This window comes from Malaclemys terrapin, chromosome 1 (genome assembly GCF_027887155.1).
Source record: "Malaclemys terrapin pileata isolate rMalTer1 chromosome 1, rMalTer1.hap1, whole genome shotgun sequence".
NCBI classification, from domain to species: domain Eukaryota; kingdom Metazoa; phylum Chordata; order Testudines; family Emydidae; genus Malaclemys; species Malaclemys terrapin.
In genome coordinates this window covers 264,068,139-264,082,107 of record NC_071505.1, presented here as the reverse complement: position 1 = coordinate 264,082,107, position 13,969 = coordinate 264,068,139, and the positions used below count along the sequence as shown (strand labels likewise).

Genomic DNA, 13,969 nt, shown 5'->3' with positions numbered 1-13,969 from the left:
CATGCCTTTGATTTTTAATCAGAAATTCCACTTTTAAAACCAGTATCAATGGCACAGTATAGCCCTGCTGTAGGAAAGGAGATTGCAGATGCCTTTGTTCATGGACCATGGAGTGTACAGCAGACCCAGTTAGTAAACAATGTTTGCCTGCCTCTAGGTATATTTCATCGACTTTAGAAGCACATACTTTATTGAAATAGTGTAGGCAACATTTATAATATATGGAGATATATCTATCGCATAGACCTAGAAGGGACCCTGAAAGGTCATTGAGTCCAGCCCCGTGCCTTCACTAGCAAGACCAAGTACTGATTTTTGCCCCAGATCCCTAAGTGGCCCCCTCAAGGGCTGAACTCACAACCCTGGGTTTAGCAGGCCAATGCTCAAACCACTGAGCTATCCCTCCCCCCTAATTGGTTTAAATTCCTAATCAGTATTTCCTTCCCTTCCAGACTAAAGACAGCTTAGGCAAAATTCTTACCTGAGGTAACTTCATTAAAGTCAATGGAATTACTAACTCCAGGAACGATTTCAGTCCCATATCTATTTGTGAGAAAAAACAGAGTTGTCTACTTCACTCCTGGTTCCAGGAGCTGCAATGCCTTAAGCCATTTGCAATGAGAAATCCAAAACGCTACCATCATTAAGGTTAAGATTTTGTCACGGTTATTTTTAGTAAAAGTCACGGACAGGTCGCGGGCAATAAACAAAAACTCATGGAGGCCTGTGACCTGTCTGTGACTTTTGCTAAAAATAATGGGGGTGCCCTGACTGAAGCCCAAGCAGGGGAAGAGAGCCTGAGCCCCTCTGCAGGGAGGGGTGTGTCCAGCACCCACCACCAGCAGAGGCTGACAGCTCTGCCCCCCCGTGACTGAGAGCTCTGGCCCCACCACACTAGCGCTGAAGTGGAACTTGTCACGGAGGTCTCTGAAAGTTAAGGAATCTGTGATTTTCATGACTTTGTGACATAATCTTATCCTTAACCATCATCAAGTAAGTGAAACCAATAGAGAAGGGCCATGTTCTTCCGTTACTTATGCATCAACAATTTTTGATAATAACTACTTTTAATTAGAGAAGGGTATTTTACAAACTTTTTATTTTTTGTCCTATGAGATCCCATTTCTGCAATGTACAAAATTGCACACACATCAAGGACTTTTCCAGACTCTTAGAGCCTGGGAGAGAAATGCATTAAGGGAAACAGAAGGTGCATAAAGAAATTATATTCTTTGAAAAGAGGAAATATCGGAAAACTAGAGGTGACACTGGGCACCTTTAATTTGTATACATTTGAGCACAGAACCTACTTCCCTCACATTCATTCCTCATTTCAATCAGTAACTACAATCTTACTGGTTTAAGTGGGACTTGTCTAGTACATAGGCCTTTGCCTGGTCCTCTACACAGGGGTAAGTGTCACCCACTATGATTACTACATATGAGCAGAGAATCCAGGGAACAATGGAAATAGTAACTGATTTTCTTCATTAAGAATAAATTTACTTTGTTGTGAAATCATTTTTAGATATCACTATGATGCCCCAGAGTTATTCAATCATGGCTTTTAAAATAGCAGGTCAGTCTTGCTACTGACAGAAAGGGCTATATAAGAGCTAAGTATTATTAGTATTATTATTACTTGTTGAAAACAATTTATTAATCAGATTTTACCCTTTTCTTCTGCTGAAGGATTGTCTTTTAAAGGGTCACAATTTGCAATAATTGGTTATGGAAATGGAGAAAGCTTTTCCAATAAATAGTTAGTGGATAGCTATATATGGTCAAGTCTTTAGAGCAATAGACTAGTAGACAGAACTCCATTCTATTCCCAACTCTGCCACTGTCTCTGAGTCCCTCTATTCACAATGACTCACTGGGTAAATCACTAAAGTCTCTCTGTGCTTCAGTTTCCCCATCTAATATTCACGGGGGTGTCCCGAGGCTTAATTAATTATTGTGAATAAAGATGAAAGGTACAGAAGTGTGAACTGTAAGTATTATGGTATCATGAGTAATTTAGATAGGTGACATCCCAGAACCCACTGAAAAAGGTGTGAAGTATTAAACCATTTATTGTGACTACAAGCAACACGTACAATGGCATTAGGTCAGAGGTATACTCACAGAGCCCATAGCTGACTTGCAGATTAATCAGCATCTCACATGGTTGATATTGACCATTTTGTTTCTTAACTTTTGCATTTTGGGAGAAGAACAAGAGTTTATACCAGTTTACTTGCAATCTTCAGCCTCTTTCCCTCTCCCAACCTACTATTCTTTTCCCTCAAGGTCCCTTTTCATTGGTTCCACAGAAACCATCGACAGCTAAATTTAGATGGACCTGGTTTTATATCATAATATTCACTTGGACACAGCTCTGTTTAAATTCCTGGCAAATCCCCAGATATAAGCTGCGTGTTTGAGGGAAAAATTTGGCCCATACACAGTTTTTAATTAAATGCTTGTCTAATGTTATTAAACTGCATTTCAGTGGCATATAGATGACTACCGCAGAGTGATTCATTTTAAATTAAACGATTGCCTATGGAATTAATTAAAGCTATTTCTGCAAACTGAAGTAATTCTTAGTGTACATTTAAAAAAAACCTAAATACATAGTACTGTCAGATAAAAGGAAACTGTTGAAGAGAAATTTTGTACTCCATGTTGTTTGGAACAATATGAAAAGGAAAAGGTGAAGAAAAATACATTTCATTAGCTATGACCTCTCTCTTAAGCTGTCAATATTTCCAGACTACTAGGGTTACTTTCACAACGATGATGTAAAATAACATATCCATTTTCTTTGTAGAAATGTCAAGATAGTAAAAATGGCCATTAAAGTAGTATTTGTTTGAGGACAGAAAATAGCGTATGTGTAGTCAACATTACCTGTAAGATCTGATTTTTGCTTACTTCCAAACATGAAATCTAGTAACTTTTTATAAATATGGAAACTGATTGCAACTCCATCTTGGGAATTCATTGCTTGATCTTTAGATATATGGCTATCAAAGCAACTAATGCATGTCCAATTTGCTATTACTCTACTGTATAGTAGAAAATAGTACAAATGCCAACAAAAGATTCATATGCACACACTATCCACACTGACAATTTTCTACAATGGACTTTATTTACCTACATTACATCTTAAATACACAAAAGTTGAAGGCAGTCAATTTACAGCTATTCTAAGTCCAAAATAGAGACAACTTTCTTTAAGAATGATATACAAGCAAGCTTTTCCCTCAGTATAATCAGTCTGCAGTTTCTAGATTCATATCTTTAACCACACAGCCACAGGAATCATCACTCCATGCCACTTGCCATTATAACATCACTGTCTAAAGAAATGCTTCAACTTCATTTATGTCTAAAGCCAAGGTATCTATTACTAAAAGAGGAACCAATAAACTAAGGAATCTGGAAAGATTAAAACTCCTTATTTACAAGGCTACAGTCTACTGAAATAAAAGGTGAAATAAGTTTCTAAACTATTGTAAATTGATATTAAAATATCCTTCACTCATATTAACCACTTGTTACAATGTGTTTTGATCAAGGCATTAGAAAAATTATAAAAACTTTTCCTATTTTCCTTGTTTTATAAAAATTAACTAACAAGATTCTGAAATTAACTGCCTAGATTAAAAAAATCTTGTCTTATCACTAATCACGTGGGTACATAAATGTTTGTGACTCACACAGTTCAGCTGAAACTTCTGTTCATTGTTCAGTTCTGCCAAACTAAATTTATGTATTCCCCCCCCCAAGAACATTTAATGATAAAAGTAAGGCTAATGTTTTAATCTGTGAAATGAAAGTTTTCACAGACTTATCCTCTCTCTGTAGCACACAACAAATGCTGCTATTCTATGTACAGTACAACACATTTGAAGGCAGTCAGTCTGGTGGGGAGCTGGCTCCATGAAGATAAAATTTCTTGATCCCTAACACACAATAAAAATTTGATAAGAGGCATTACCATACATTGGCGGTACTACAAATAATTAAACTACCACAAAATAATTAGATCCTGCTCAGATGAACGTTTGTTTCCTGCTCACAGAAAAAAAACTTTGATATTGCTGTGTATCGTGACGCCGATAAAATAAAGGGAAGGAAAAATGCAAACAATAGTACTGCAAATACACTTTGTAACACAGAGTGAAGGAAGTGGTTGCTGTCTTTCAGAAAAGGCAATCTGTGCTACTCTTAATCAGCACCACTTTCATCTAATATTCTTCACTTAAATCATCTCTTTAGTCTCTTTCTCTGTCTTTCAGGAGGAGGAGGAGGAGAAGGAATTCTAGAGTCTTTGTCTCCAGATATGACAAACTGTATAATCCACTAAAAAAAAAAAAAAAAAGCGCTGCAACAGTTCCTGTACATGGATAATTTGTACCCTTACCTCAGCAATTCAAATGTGTTAGAAGATCAGCAAAACAAAGTAATTCTTGCTATAAAAAGAATTAATTAATCTTGTTCAAGGTTTCACTAAGACTTGATTCTGAATATCAAGTTTCCTGCATTTGACTGTAAATTAAACGTCATCCCTAACCCTACGAGGCACTGAAGAGCAGCTCTCCTTATGTGAGAGAAAAAAAATCATTTGACTCAAATAAAAGAGCACAAAGCGCCTACTGTGATTTCATTTATATTTTTCCAAAATGAACAGTTAATTGTCACAGAAACCACCATACCTACCTACATGTGACTTAATATAAGGAACAGTCAAGTGTATATTGTCTATCTACCACAAAGATAACCAAATTAATAATGGTTCTTCTCCTTCAACCCTTCAGAGAAGATACAACATTGTTGTTAGGCTTCCATTGCAACCTATTCTTATTACTAAACCTCTTGCATCTCCCTCCCTCCTTCTAAACAGCATGCTTAGTGTATTTGTACAAAATACTTGTCATCAGCCCCCAGAAGACCAAATCACTCTCACAAGTAACCACCGTATAAATGGTCTCAGTCTACAACTGGAACTCAGGCTCAGGTTCCTAGCAGCTAAAGACATGCACACTGTCTTCATCACCAAGACCAACAGACACATCTTCCTCTACCTCTTCATCTAGCTGAAGGCTGCCAAAGGAGTACTTATTCCTAGGTATAGGAGAGGAGCTCAGCACTATGGGATTTCCAAACACAAGAGGGTGAGTAAATGGGTTAACAATTTCTGAGTCTGAATCACTAGACTCTGTTCCACTGCTGGTGGAGCCCTCCATCATTTGGATGGCGGCCATGTGATCCATCATGCCACTGGCATATAAAGACTGCATGACTGGACTCTGCTTTGACTGTCCAGTACCTGACACCCCATTTGCCATAATTTTGCCTTCTAAAGGAACCGTTTTAACAAGCCCCCCTTTACAATGTCTCTCTGATCTGTATTCCTGACCTGGCGTTGAGGACACCTGGCTCAGGATAAATGGGTCGGTTTCTGACTTGTTTCGGGCATTTTGAATTTTTTGCAAACGAGGCCTTTGCAAACCTGGAGAACATTTGCCATACCCAGGGCAGCTACAGGCATGAATATCTTCCTCATCACTCCTAGCCCTGCACTCATAGCCATTTGCTGAGACGTAGCCTTGAGAGCCAGTTCTATTCAAACTCATGTTAGGACTTGACCCTTTGCTACTGGGTGGCAGTGGAGTGGCCAATGGACTACGGCTGTCAGGGCCCCTAAACAGTTCGTCAACCAGTGAGCTGTGCCTTGGCATTCTGGGGCTCCCACCAACATAAAAGGACATATTAGCTGGGTTATCATCAATAGACTCTCCAGTGTCATGTTGGGAAGTTTTTATAGAGCCTGAGGAATCCCTATATCTAGTTCTATTACGATTTTCATCTCTACCGAGAATATAGGCACCACTGGTCAAATCACCCTCATAATTGTCATTTGTTTGGGAATGTGACCAGGTTATGTCTCCTCGGAGAAGGTCATACTCGCTATCTACATCACTGCAGTCAATAAAAGGAATTGAGGTGCTGCTGCCACGAGCAGCCCTGGATGCTGGACCTGTGCTTGGTTGTTGCGACTGAGATCTATTCTTCTGTGTCCTATCCTTAACGACCTCCTCTTCTTCCTCCATTGTCACCATCACCACTCCATCCACCTTTCCACCTTCCTTAGGGCTCTTCTTCAGGGAAGGGCTCCTGCGCTGTCCAACATCTTCCGTTGAAGCTTTCAGTTCCTTCCCTTGCCAGCAGCTCTGCACCACTGGGGAATCTGCATCATCTCCAAATGTAAAGCTACAGCTCTGGAAAGAGAAAGACAGAAGAGAAAAAACAAGAGGGGAGATCATTAAGGAAAAATCTCAGTGTCTGCTAACAGCAAGAGCACCAGAGTCATGCCCAGTAACTTATAGATCCCATGTAGGACTCTCCTGACAACAGAGTTGGTAACTCATACTTTAAAAAACATGGAAGCCTCCAAGGATGAAGAGTAGCTGATGGACCAGGAAAGAACATGAGCTAAGCATTGGCAAAAAAGGAAATAAATGTGCAAAAAGTTCTATAGATTATTGCAATTTATGATGATACAACACATATGGGCAATAACCAGCATTGTACAAACACCAACATGCCTGCACTACTTAAAAGAAGCTAGACTGGCAAAGGAGATGAATATCAAAAATGGTAAATTCAGTGCAGCCCAATTGCATACAAGAACAAAACTTCCAGAGTAGATTCATGGGCAACCCCACATTCAACCGGTGGAGTCCCTACCACTAGTCAAAGGACTGTCTTCATTCCACACAAGCATGCCAGTACACATCCAGTGCTTTGCTCCCTCTGTCTAATCTGGTGTTAAAAATATTAAGCTATCTTTTGAATGGACTACACATTGTACCTTCCCTGAGTTCACTAGAACAGTTTGCAATGATGGTATGATTCTATAGGTAACCAACACAAATTACTAAGGCAAGCCAAAGGTTGTGCAGGTAGAAGTTTGCGGGCCACTTTAAATATATTAACCAGGCAACTTGCACCTGCCACTTCTGCTTTGAACAGCAGCCATTCACAGTTAATAGAAACAGAACTAATGCTTGTGATCTACCAAAGATAATAATGTAAGAATTCTTAACTGAAATTCCTCTCAGGTCAACACAACAGAACTTCTTGTCAAGGACAAATGAAATTCCACTATCACTGACCTCTGGAAAAAACTCATTCTTTCACTCGGGGCAACCACGAGCAGAAATCTCGGAACCTGACAAGGGTTCCTCACTTTTTTGGCAACTGTATCAGTTCACCAGGCTGAGAGCTCGACTGTGCCAGGTAGTCCCTACTACTTGCGCCTTCTCATCGTTATTGTGCATTTTAAGCCACCGTGGGGATAAGGCTGCTCTAAACCCATGCTCTGTAGACCTTTAGTCTTGCTGTATTGTACGTTAATGTGCTCAGAACTGAATGGCAAATGGGCAGTAGACGCACACAATGGACCAGCCATGATAGGGAGTGGGAATTACAGATCCCGAGTTACAAAATCCTGAAGTATTAGAATGGATAGACCTACCAGTGATTTGGAATCACTGTATCAAGGTATTTGAATCTTTAAAGTAGGTTAGATATAAGAAAAAGAATGCCCATGTAGTTTTAAATTATACTCCCCTAAATAGTGATTCAACTGGAAATGCTTAAAGCAAATCATATTGGGTTTCATCAACATTACTGACTTGTTTTGGCACCTCTGAATGCTGTTCTGAAGGTTGTGTAGTCAGACTCCTGATGGAACGAATCTTGCTGTGTTTCCTGAGAGAAATCACATTAAGAAGTTAAAGCCATATAATTTTTTTCATAAATAATCAGCAGCAGTCACTTCCTTAAGAAACAAAAGCACCAAACGGCAGCTTTATAAATGTTTGTCTTGAAACGGATTCACATTCTTTCTTTTTGTAAAATTTAAATAGAGAATGTTTTATATAAACACCATAAAAGAGAATGTAGGGCACTGAAGCAGAAATCTTCCATTGCCGGAACATGAGTCATAACACAAACTGTTGCCAGGTTCATTGTACATTTCAGCAGTGACTTTAAACTCACCATGACTCAGAATAATTCAAAGAGAATTGGCACTACCAAGTTAGAAGCCTTCCCCTGACAGCTTTCAATTAACAACCACTGGTTAGTTGTGCCAATTTATGTTACTTATCCCCCTAATCTTCGGGAGTACATTATTATTAAAAAAATCAAATCCTTTTCTATTTATGCAGATTAATCACATCCCACACTAAAGGGTCTGATATTCAATGAGTCTGAGGGGAAGTTATCTGCCAGTGGGATATTCAATGCTGAAAAGTATCCAGCCTATTAATTGAGTTACAAGCTCATAGCAACTGCAGCAATTTGATCAAGTTTCACAGGGCTGGCTGGAGGCTGGTTTGGCCCCTAGTTTAATTTAGAGAAACCTCAGGGTTGCTCTAACTTATGCCTGATGGTAACCAATCCCAGGGGCCATTATGCCAGTGACGGTTTGCTGAAGCAACATAAAGGGGACTTTGCGTAGGCCAGAGTCAGGGCCCAGCAGTATAATTAACTGATAAGCACTAATGGTCCCAAATTCAAGAGCATTAAAAAAATAAGACCAGCTCAGTAATCTCTCTCTCACCTTTCAAACTGCACTTTCTTGTGTCCTCCTTCTTTAACATAGTCAAGAACCTGCTTCTGAGTCCGGCCACTGTAACAAAACCACACTTAAGCCACCAATCTAAGGTATTACATTTGTTAACGTTCAATACAAATAATGAAAGCAGATTTATTATGTAACTTTTCATTTCCATGGCATAAAGTGATGTACCATCTTTTGCATCATAAATGCACATTGGTCTGCCGGGAGTTTGATTTAACCATATAGTCAGTGATAAGCCGCTTCATGCAGTCCATATTCGCATTCAATCACCCACCTACCAACCTTGGGGGTGAACCTAAGAAGCCAGGCATGCCAGAGTGCAGTTTTAGATACTGTAGCCTATGAACTCATAGTAAACCACATACACAACTATTTCTACTAGAAGCATTAACTCACATTTCACAATAAGAATGCAATGGATCTCATTGTACATACATGGATAAAATGTCACTTGCATTTTTTGCCAGGAAAATACTTTTAGACAGATAAAATACAGACCATTTTACCACTGTCTAAATTCAACTGTGCCCCTTTATGCTGAATCATGTTACTGGGAAGTCACCAAAGATAAAGGCAAGAAAGAGAGATTTCAACTCTCCTCTTATGAAAATATGTATCTGAATAATTTCTGCAAGTTAAATTTCAGTCTTATCTCTATTAACTGGTGTCAATAAACATTGGTACTGAATGGAGAATAGTGGAAATACATTTCAGGATTAAATTGTTGACCTTAAAGACATTTAACTATAGGTATAAACATTTTCTGCCGATTCAGCCTTAGATGGATCTCAAACCTTGCTCTTATATTCCATGAAAAAGGAGCCACTGCCAATTATTTATATGGTGTATGGATATGAATACGAGAAGAAAAAGAAAGCAATAGCATTTGCACTCAGTTAGAAATGCATATCCTACACCCTGGAGAATGTCCAGTGAGGAACAAAAAATCTCCATACCTGTTAAGACCTGTCAATTGGACAAACTATAGCAAGGCCTATTGCAACAATGAAGATCAATACTTCTCCTAGAATGAACTCAGCAGAGATCACAGTGAGAGACATGAAAACAGCATACGGCTCCACTCCAAACTATGTGCATGTTTAATCAAGTATGTTAAGAATGTCTACAATTTTTTCATTTACTCTGGCAGTAATTAAATCCAACAATTTAGACTGCAGTTTCTGTCTCCCCCACGAAGACCTCCAGGTCCTTCCATGTCACCTACTTTATTTTTCAGATCCAGAAAAGAAAGTTGGAAGAGGCAGGAGAGGACATATCAACATGACTACATACCTCTATGAGTCAACTGGTGTCTCTGATTTGGTAGCATTTTGAATTTGCTTTGCAAAGGTGTAAATGACCTAACAAGATGCAGTTAGTGGCAAATCAGGCCCGATAGGAGTCAAACGGCATTACATGGGAGATGCTGCAAAGAGTCCATCCAGCAGTGTACATAAGCAGCAGTGACATATCAGCATTTTTGTATACCGAGGCCTCGAGGGCACTAAAAAAGGTTTGCCAGTACAGCTATACAGATGTATAGCTATACTAGTAAACCCTCCTAGTGTACATGCAGCTTATACCTACAAAAAAGAGTTTTTTGCCAGTATACCTTATACCAGTTCCCTGAATGAAATAAGCTATACTGGTAAAAGGACTTTACACTGGAATAGCTACATTTATGCGAGGGGTTTGCTGGTATAAAAATTATTTTTAAAAAATTACTACACCAGCAAAGTTTTACGTGTAGACCTGGCCTGAGGGTGAATTCCTGTCTCTGTTAGCCCCCTTATAGGCATGAAGGGTCCAGAATGCAGAGGAAACACTGGATTTAAACAGCATAGGGGTGCATTTGTCAGACTGTAGGGAGGCCAGGCAAGGAAAATCTACTCCTCTCGTGATCTACAGAGCAGAACTCTCTCCCTGGGAGCACGAAGGGATCATCTGTTGACAAATCACAGGAGGTGAGACTAGTGGGCCTGTTTGGTGCATAGATGGATTGTGGGGGTTGGGTTGGGGTGGAGCAAGTGCAATGGAGACTACTGGCTTCTTTTCACCATACTCTTTTAGCAGTGTTCCCTCTAATTCAGTGGTTCTCAAACTTTTGTACTGGTGACCCCTTTCACATAGAAAGCCTCTGAATGTGACCCCCCCAATACATTAAAAAAAACTTTTAAATATATTTAACACCATTATAAATGCTGGAGGCAAAGCGGGGTTTTGGGTGGAGGCTGATAGCTCGTGACCCCCCACGTAATAACCTCGCGACCCTCTGAGAGGTCCCGATCCCGTTTGAGAACCCCTGCTCTAATTTTTCCCACAAATGTGCGGAATGAATTTTATTATGTGCACCAATATGGAGGTGATTTGTGACACAACACCTTCGTATTGGTGCACATAACAAAATTCATGTGGTGGGGGTGGGGCTGAGGGGTTTGGAGTGTGGGAGGGGGCTCAGGGCTGGGGCAGAGGGTGCGGGCTCTGGGGTGGGGCCAAGGATGAGGAGTTCAGGGCTGGGACAGAGGATTGGGGTGTGGGGGGGGGTGAGGGATCTGGCTGGGGGTGCAGGCTCTGGGGTGGGGCCAGGGATGAGGGGTTCAGAAGGGTGCTCTGGGGCTATGGCAGGGAGAGAGAGGGCTCCCCCACAGCTCTCTCTCCACACAGCAACTGGGCTGGGTGAAGAGGCGCTTCTCCCCGCCGTGGCAGCTCTGGGGCTGGGGTCGTGGGATAGGTGCCGTTCCCCCGTCCACGGCAGGTTCAGGCTGGGGCTGAGTTGGGGTCAGGGGAGGGGAGGAGTGCCCCAGCCGTGGCAGGTACGGGCTGGGTTCTGGCCACCCCCCCCCCCAGCTGCAGCAGGTCCGGGGCTCAGTTGGGGCCGGGGAAGGGGGGCCCTCATAGGTGCTGACTCTGTGGGTGCTCCAGGGCTGGAGCACACACAGAGAAAAATTAGCAGGTGCTAGCAGCCAAGCTTCCCCCACCCCCAGTGCTTCTCACTTGCCGGCAGCCCCTCTGACTTACTCTTCCCCCTCCCTCCCAGCACCTCCCACACGCCGCGAACAGCTATTTTGTGACATGTAGGAAGCTCCTGGGGGCGGGGGGGGAGAGGAACGGGGAAGAGGCAGGATGGGGGCGGGAAGAGGCGGGGACTTGGGGGAAGGGATGGAGTGGGGACGGAGTCTGGGACCGGTCCAGCATTCCCTGGCTAGAGGGGAAGTTGACGCCTATGGTGTGCCCCTTTCCTGGCCATGGCAGGGTGGGCTCCCTGAGCGCCTGTGCGGTGCTAAATAGGCTGCCGTGTGGCAGCACAGCTTACAGGGAATTTAGCCCTTTAGTAGCAACTTTCCATCAGCTACTGTAAGGGGAATTTAGGCTTTTATTCCAGTTTCCCATGCATTACTCTGGTTGAACAGGTGGGTTAGCAATCATAAAGCAGCAGTTTGCAACACCCAAGAGAAAAACATTAAAGATCTAGGATTAAAATAAGGACAATGTGATTTCAATGGGGGAGAGAAACAACAGCATGAGACAGAAAGGGGAAAATAGGTCTTACCTGAACCTAAATGATGAACCTCTAGTAAAAAGAACAGGTTTAGGCTTTGGTTTGGGCTCCTCAAAGAGTCTGAAAAAGGCATGGTGTTCTACACAGATCTTCCAGAAAGACTTGCAAAAATCCCGACTGGCCATCAGGAATTCCAAGGTGTCCTGGAATGAATTCTAAAAGATATAATAGCATTATTTACATGAGTGAGCAAATGAGAGAGCAACGCACTGGACATATACATCGATACACTGATGCTATGCTACAAATTCTCTCTCCTGACTCACCGGCCTCCTGACCCAAGGAGCCCTCCCATTCATCCCAAGAACCTCCTACATACTCTTAGCAGGACTAACAAAGAGCAATTCCCCAGAATTTTTCCCGTTGTCTCATGTAACAGACCTATTACAAGGCTCCTCAAATTATTTTAAGAATGCAATATACTAAATCAGAATAACCTGTATCTTCTCCTCATTCTAGTTTATATCTCCAGCCACTGACACTTTACCATCCAGCCAGGAAAGAACCAATGGATTTTGCTGAATGGCAGCAGCATCCATATTTCTTTGAAGCACAGTGCTGGAGTAAGACATACATGTATAAACTGCAGTAACTTTTCTGAACTGTCATTTTAAAAGGAATGTCTTGTGGGAAGCCCTTCAACTAGTTTAACGCGCCCTTTCCCTTTCCTGAGAAGCATTTACTCATTTCTGCTTCCCTACTCCTGCTTTAAATCTTTTCATTTGATTTGATACCAGCCTCAGAACATTTGTATTGTGCATTATTACAATACAAGCAACAGGCTATATCTCAGAACTAAGAGTCCCATCGGTCAGAATTATAGCTTGGGAATGGGGATCTGCTGACCATTCCCAGTACCACGGCAAAAGCACTCCATCTTAGGAAACTGAAGATCACAACTGCACACCACAGCAGAGGTGCATATTCCCATAGTTAAATATCACTAACTCATCAATCTGAGGTTAATTATTAAGAGTGTGCACTACACTGAGTTCACCAGCTTTAACAGGAAGCCTCACCTACTCAGCATGGCATTGAGACAAATATTTTAGTACATGGAGCCACAGCCATGGAAATACTTGATATCTTTCATGGATGTTCAGTTCTTAGCTTCTCTGCTGAGTCTGCCCAACGTGGATGTCAATTTTAAGACGGACACGAGAGAAAACGTTATCAAAGCACTAGCCCCAGAAATAAGTGTAAATGACCAATTAAAAAAAATCCCATTGATTACAACCCAGGCAACTCAAACATCTATTTTATCTGCTTCTAGGAATTTACCAGAGAACCTCTCCTCAAATTTCTTTGAAGAATATCAAGGACTTACATTCACATCAGGCCGTAGCTTGATAAGAAAACGCTTCCTCTTGAAGCTCAGCTTTCGAACCTTAGCCCAGTTGAAGGCATTGATCTTGGTGTGACCCTAAAGATGACAAGCCAAGTGAAGTCATGTTATAGATTAAAGGACGAGTTTAAGTATTCCAAGCATGTATCTGTAAGGCAAATTTGACAGCTATCAAAAGTACTTTTGCATAATCACTGTTTAAAATGTATTGGCTTGTAATGGTGCTATTACGAATTGTTTAGGCTCCAATCCTATAAACACTAACACATATTCCCAATTTAAGAACATGAGTAATTCCACTGAACCCAAGTACTTAAAGTTAAGAACATGTGTAAACGATTACAGGATTGGGTGCCTTATATTGCAGTAGTGCCTACATACCCCGTGAGGATCAGTGTCCCCAGGTCGGCCCAGTCTG

The 13,969-nt window shown here is 41.4% G+C and overlaps 1 protein-coding gene across 5 annotated transcripts in view; it reads right to left on the bottom strand.

Moving 5' to 3' along the window:
- Positions 1–13,969, bottom strand: part of FARP1 (FERM, ARH/RhoGEF and pleckstrin domain protein 1) — a 346,392-nt gene that overhangs the window by 82,343 nt on the left and 250,080 nt on the right. For 3 of the 5 annotated variants that reach the window (XM_054012427.1, XM_054012444.1, XM_054012436.1), the window contains exons 9-13: positions 13,534–13,629; positions 12,198–12,361; positions 8,627–8,695; positions 7,695–7,770; positions 6,035–6,275 (exon numbers count right to left, since the gene is read on the bottom strand). In XM_054012427.1, the coding sequence (XP_053868402.1) occupies positions 6,035–6,275; positions 7,695–7,770; positions 8,627–8,695; positions 12,198–12,361; positions 13,534–13,629 (646 nt within the window). The remainder of the gene's footprint in view (positions 1–6,034; positions 6,276–7,694; positions 7,771–8,626; positions 8,696–12,197; positions 12,362–13,533; positions 13,630–13,969) is intronic. The other 2 variants (XM_054012453.1, XM_054012462.1) reach the window with 1 other exon arrangement.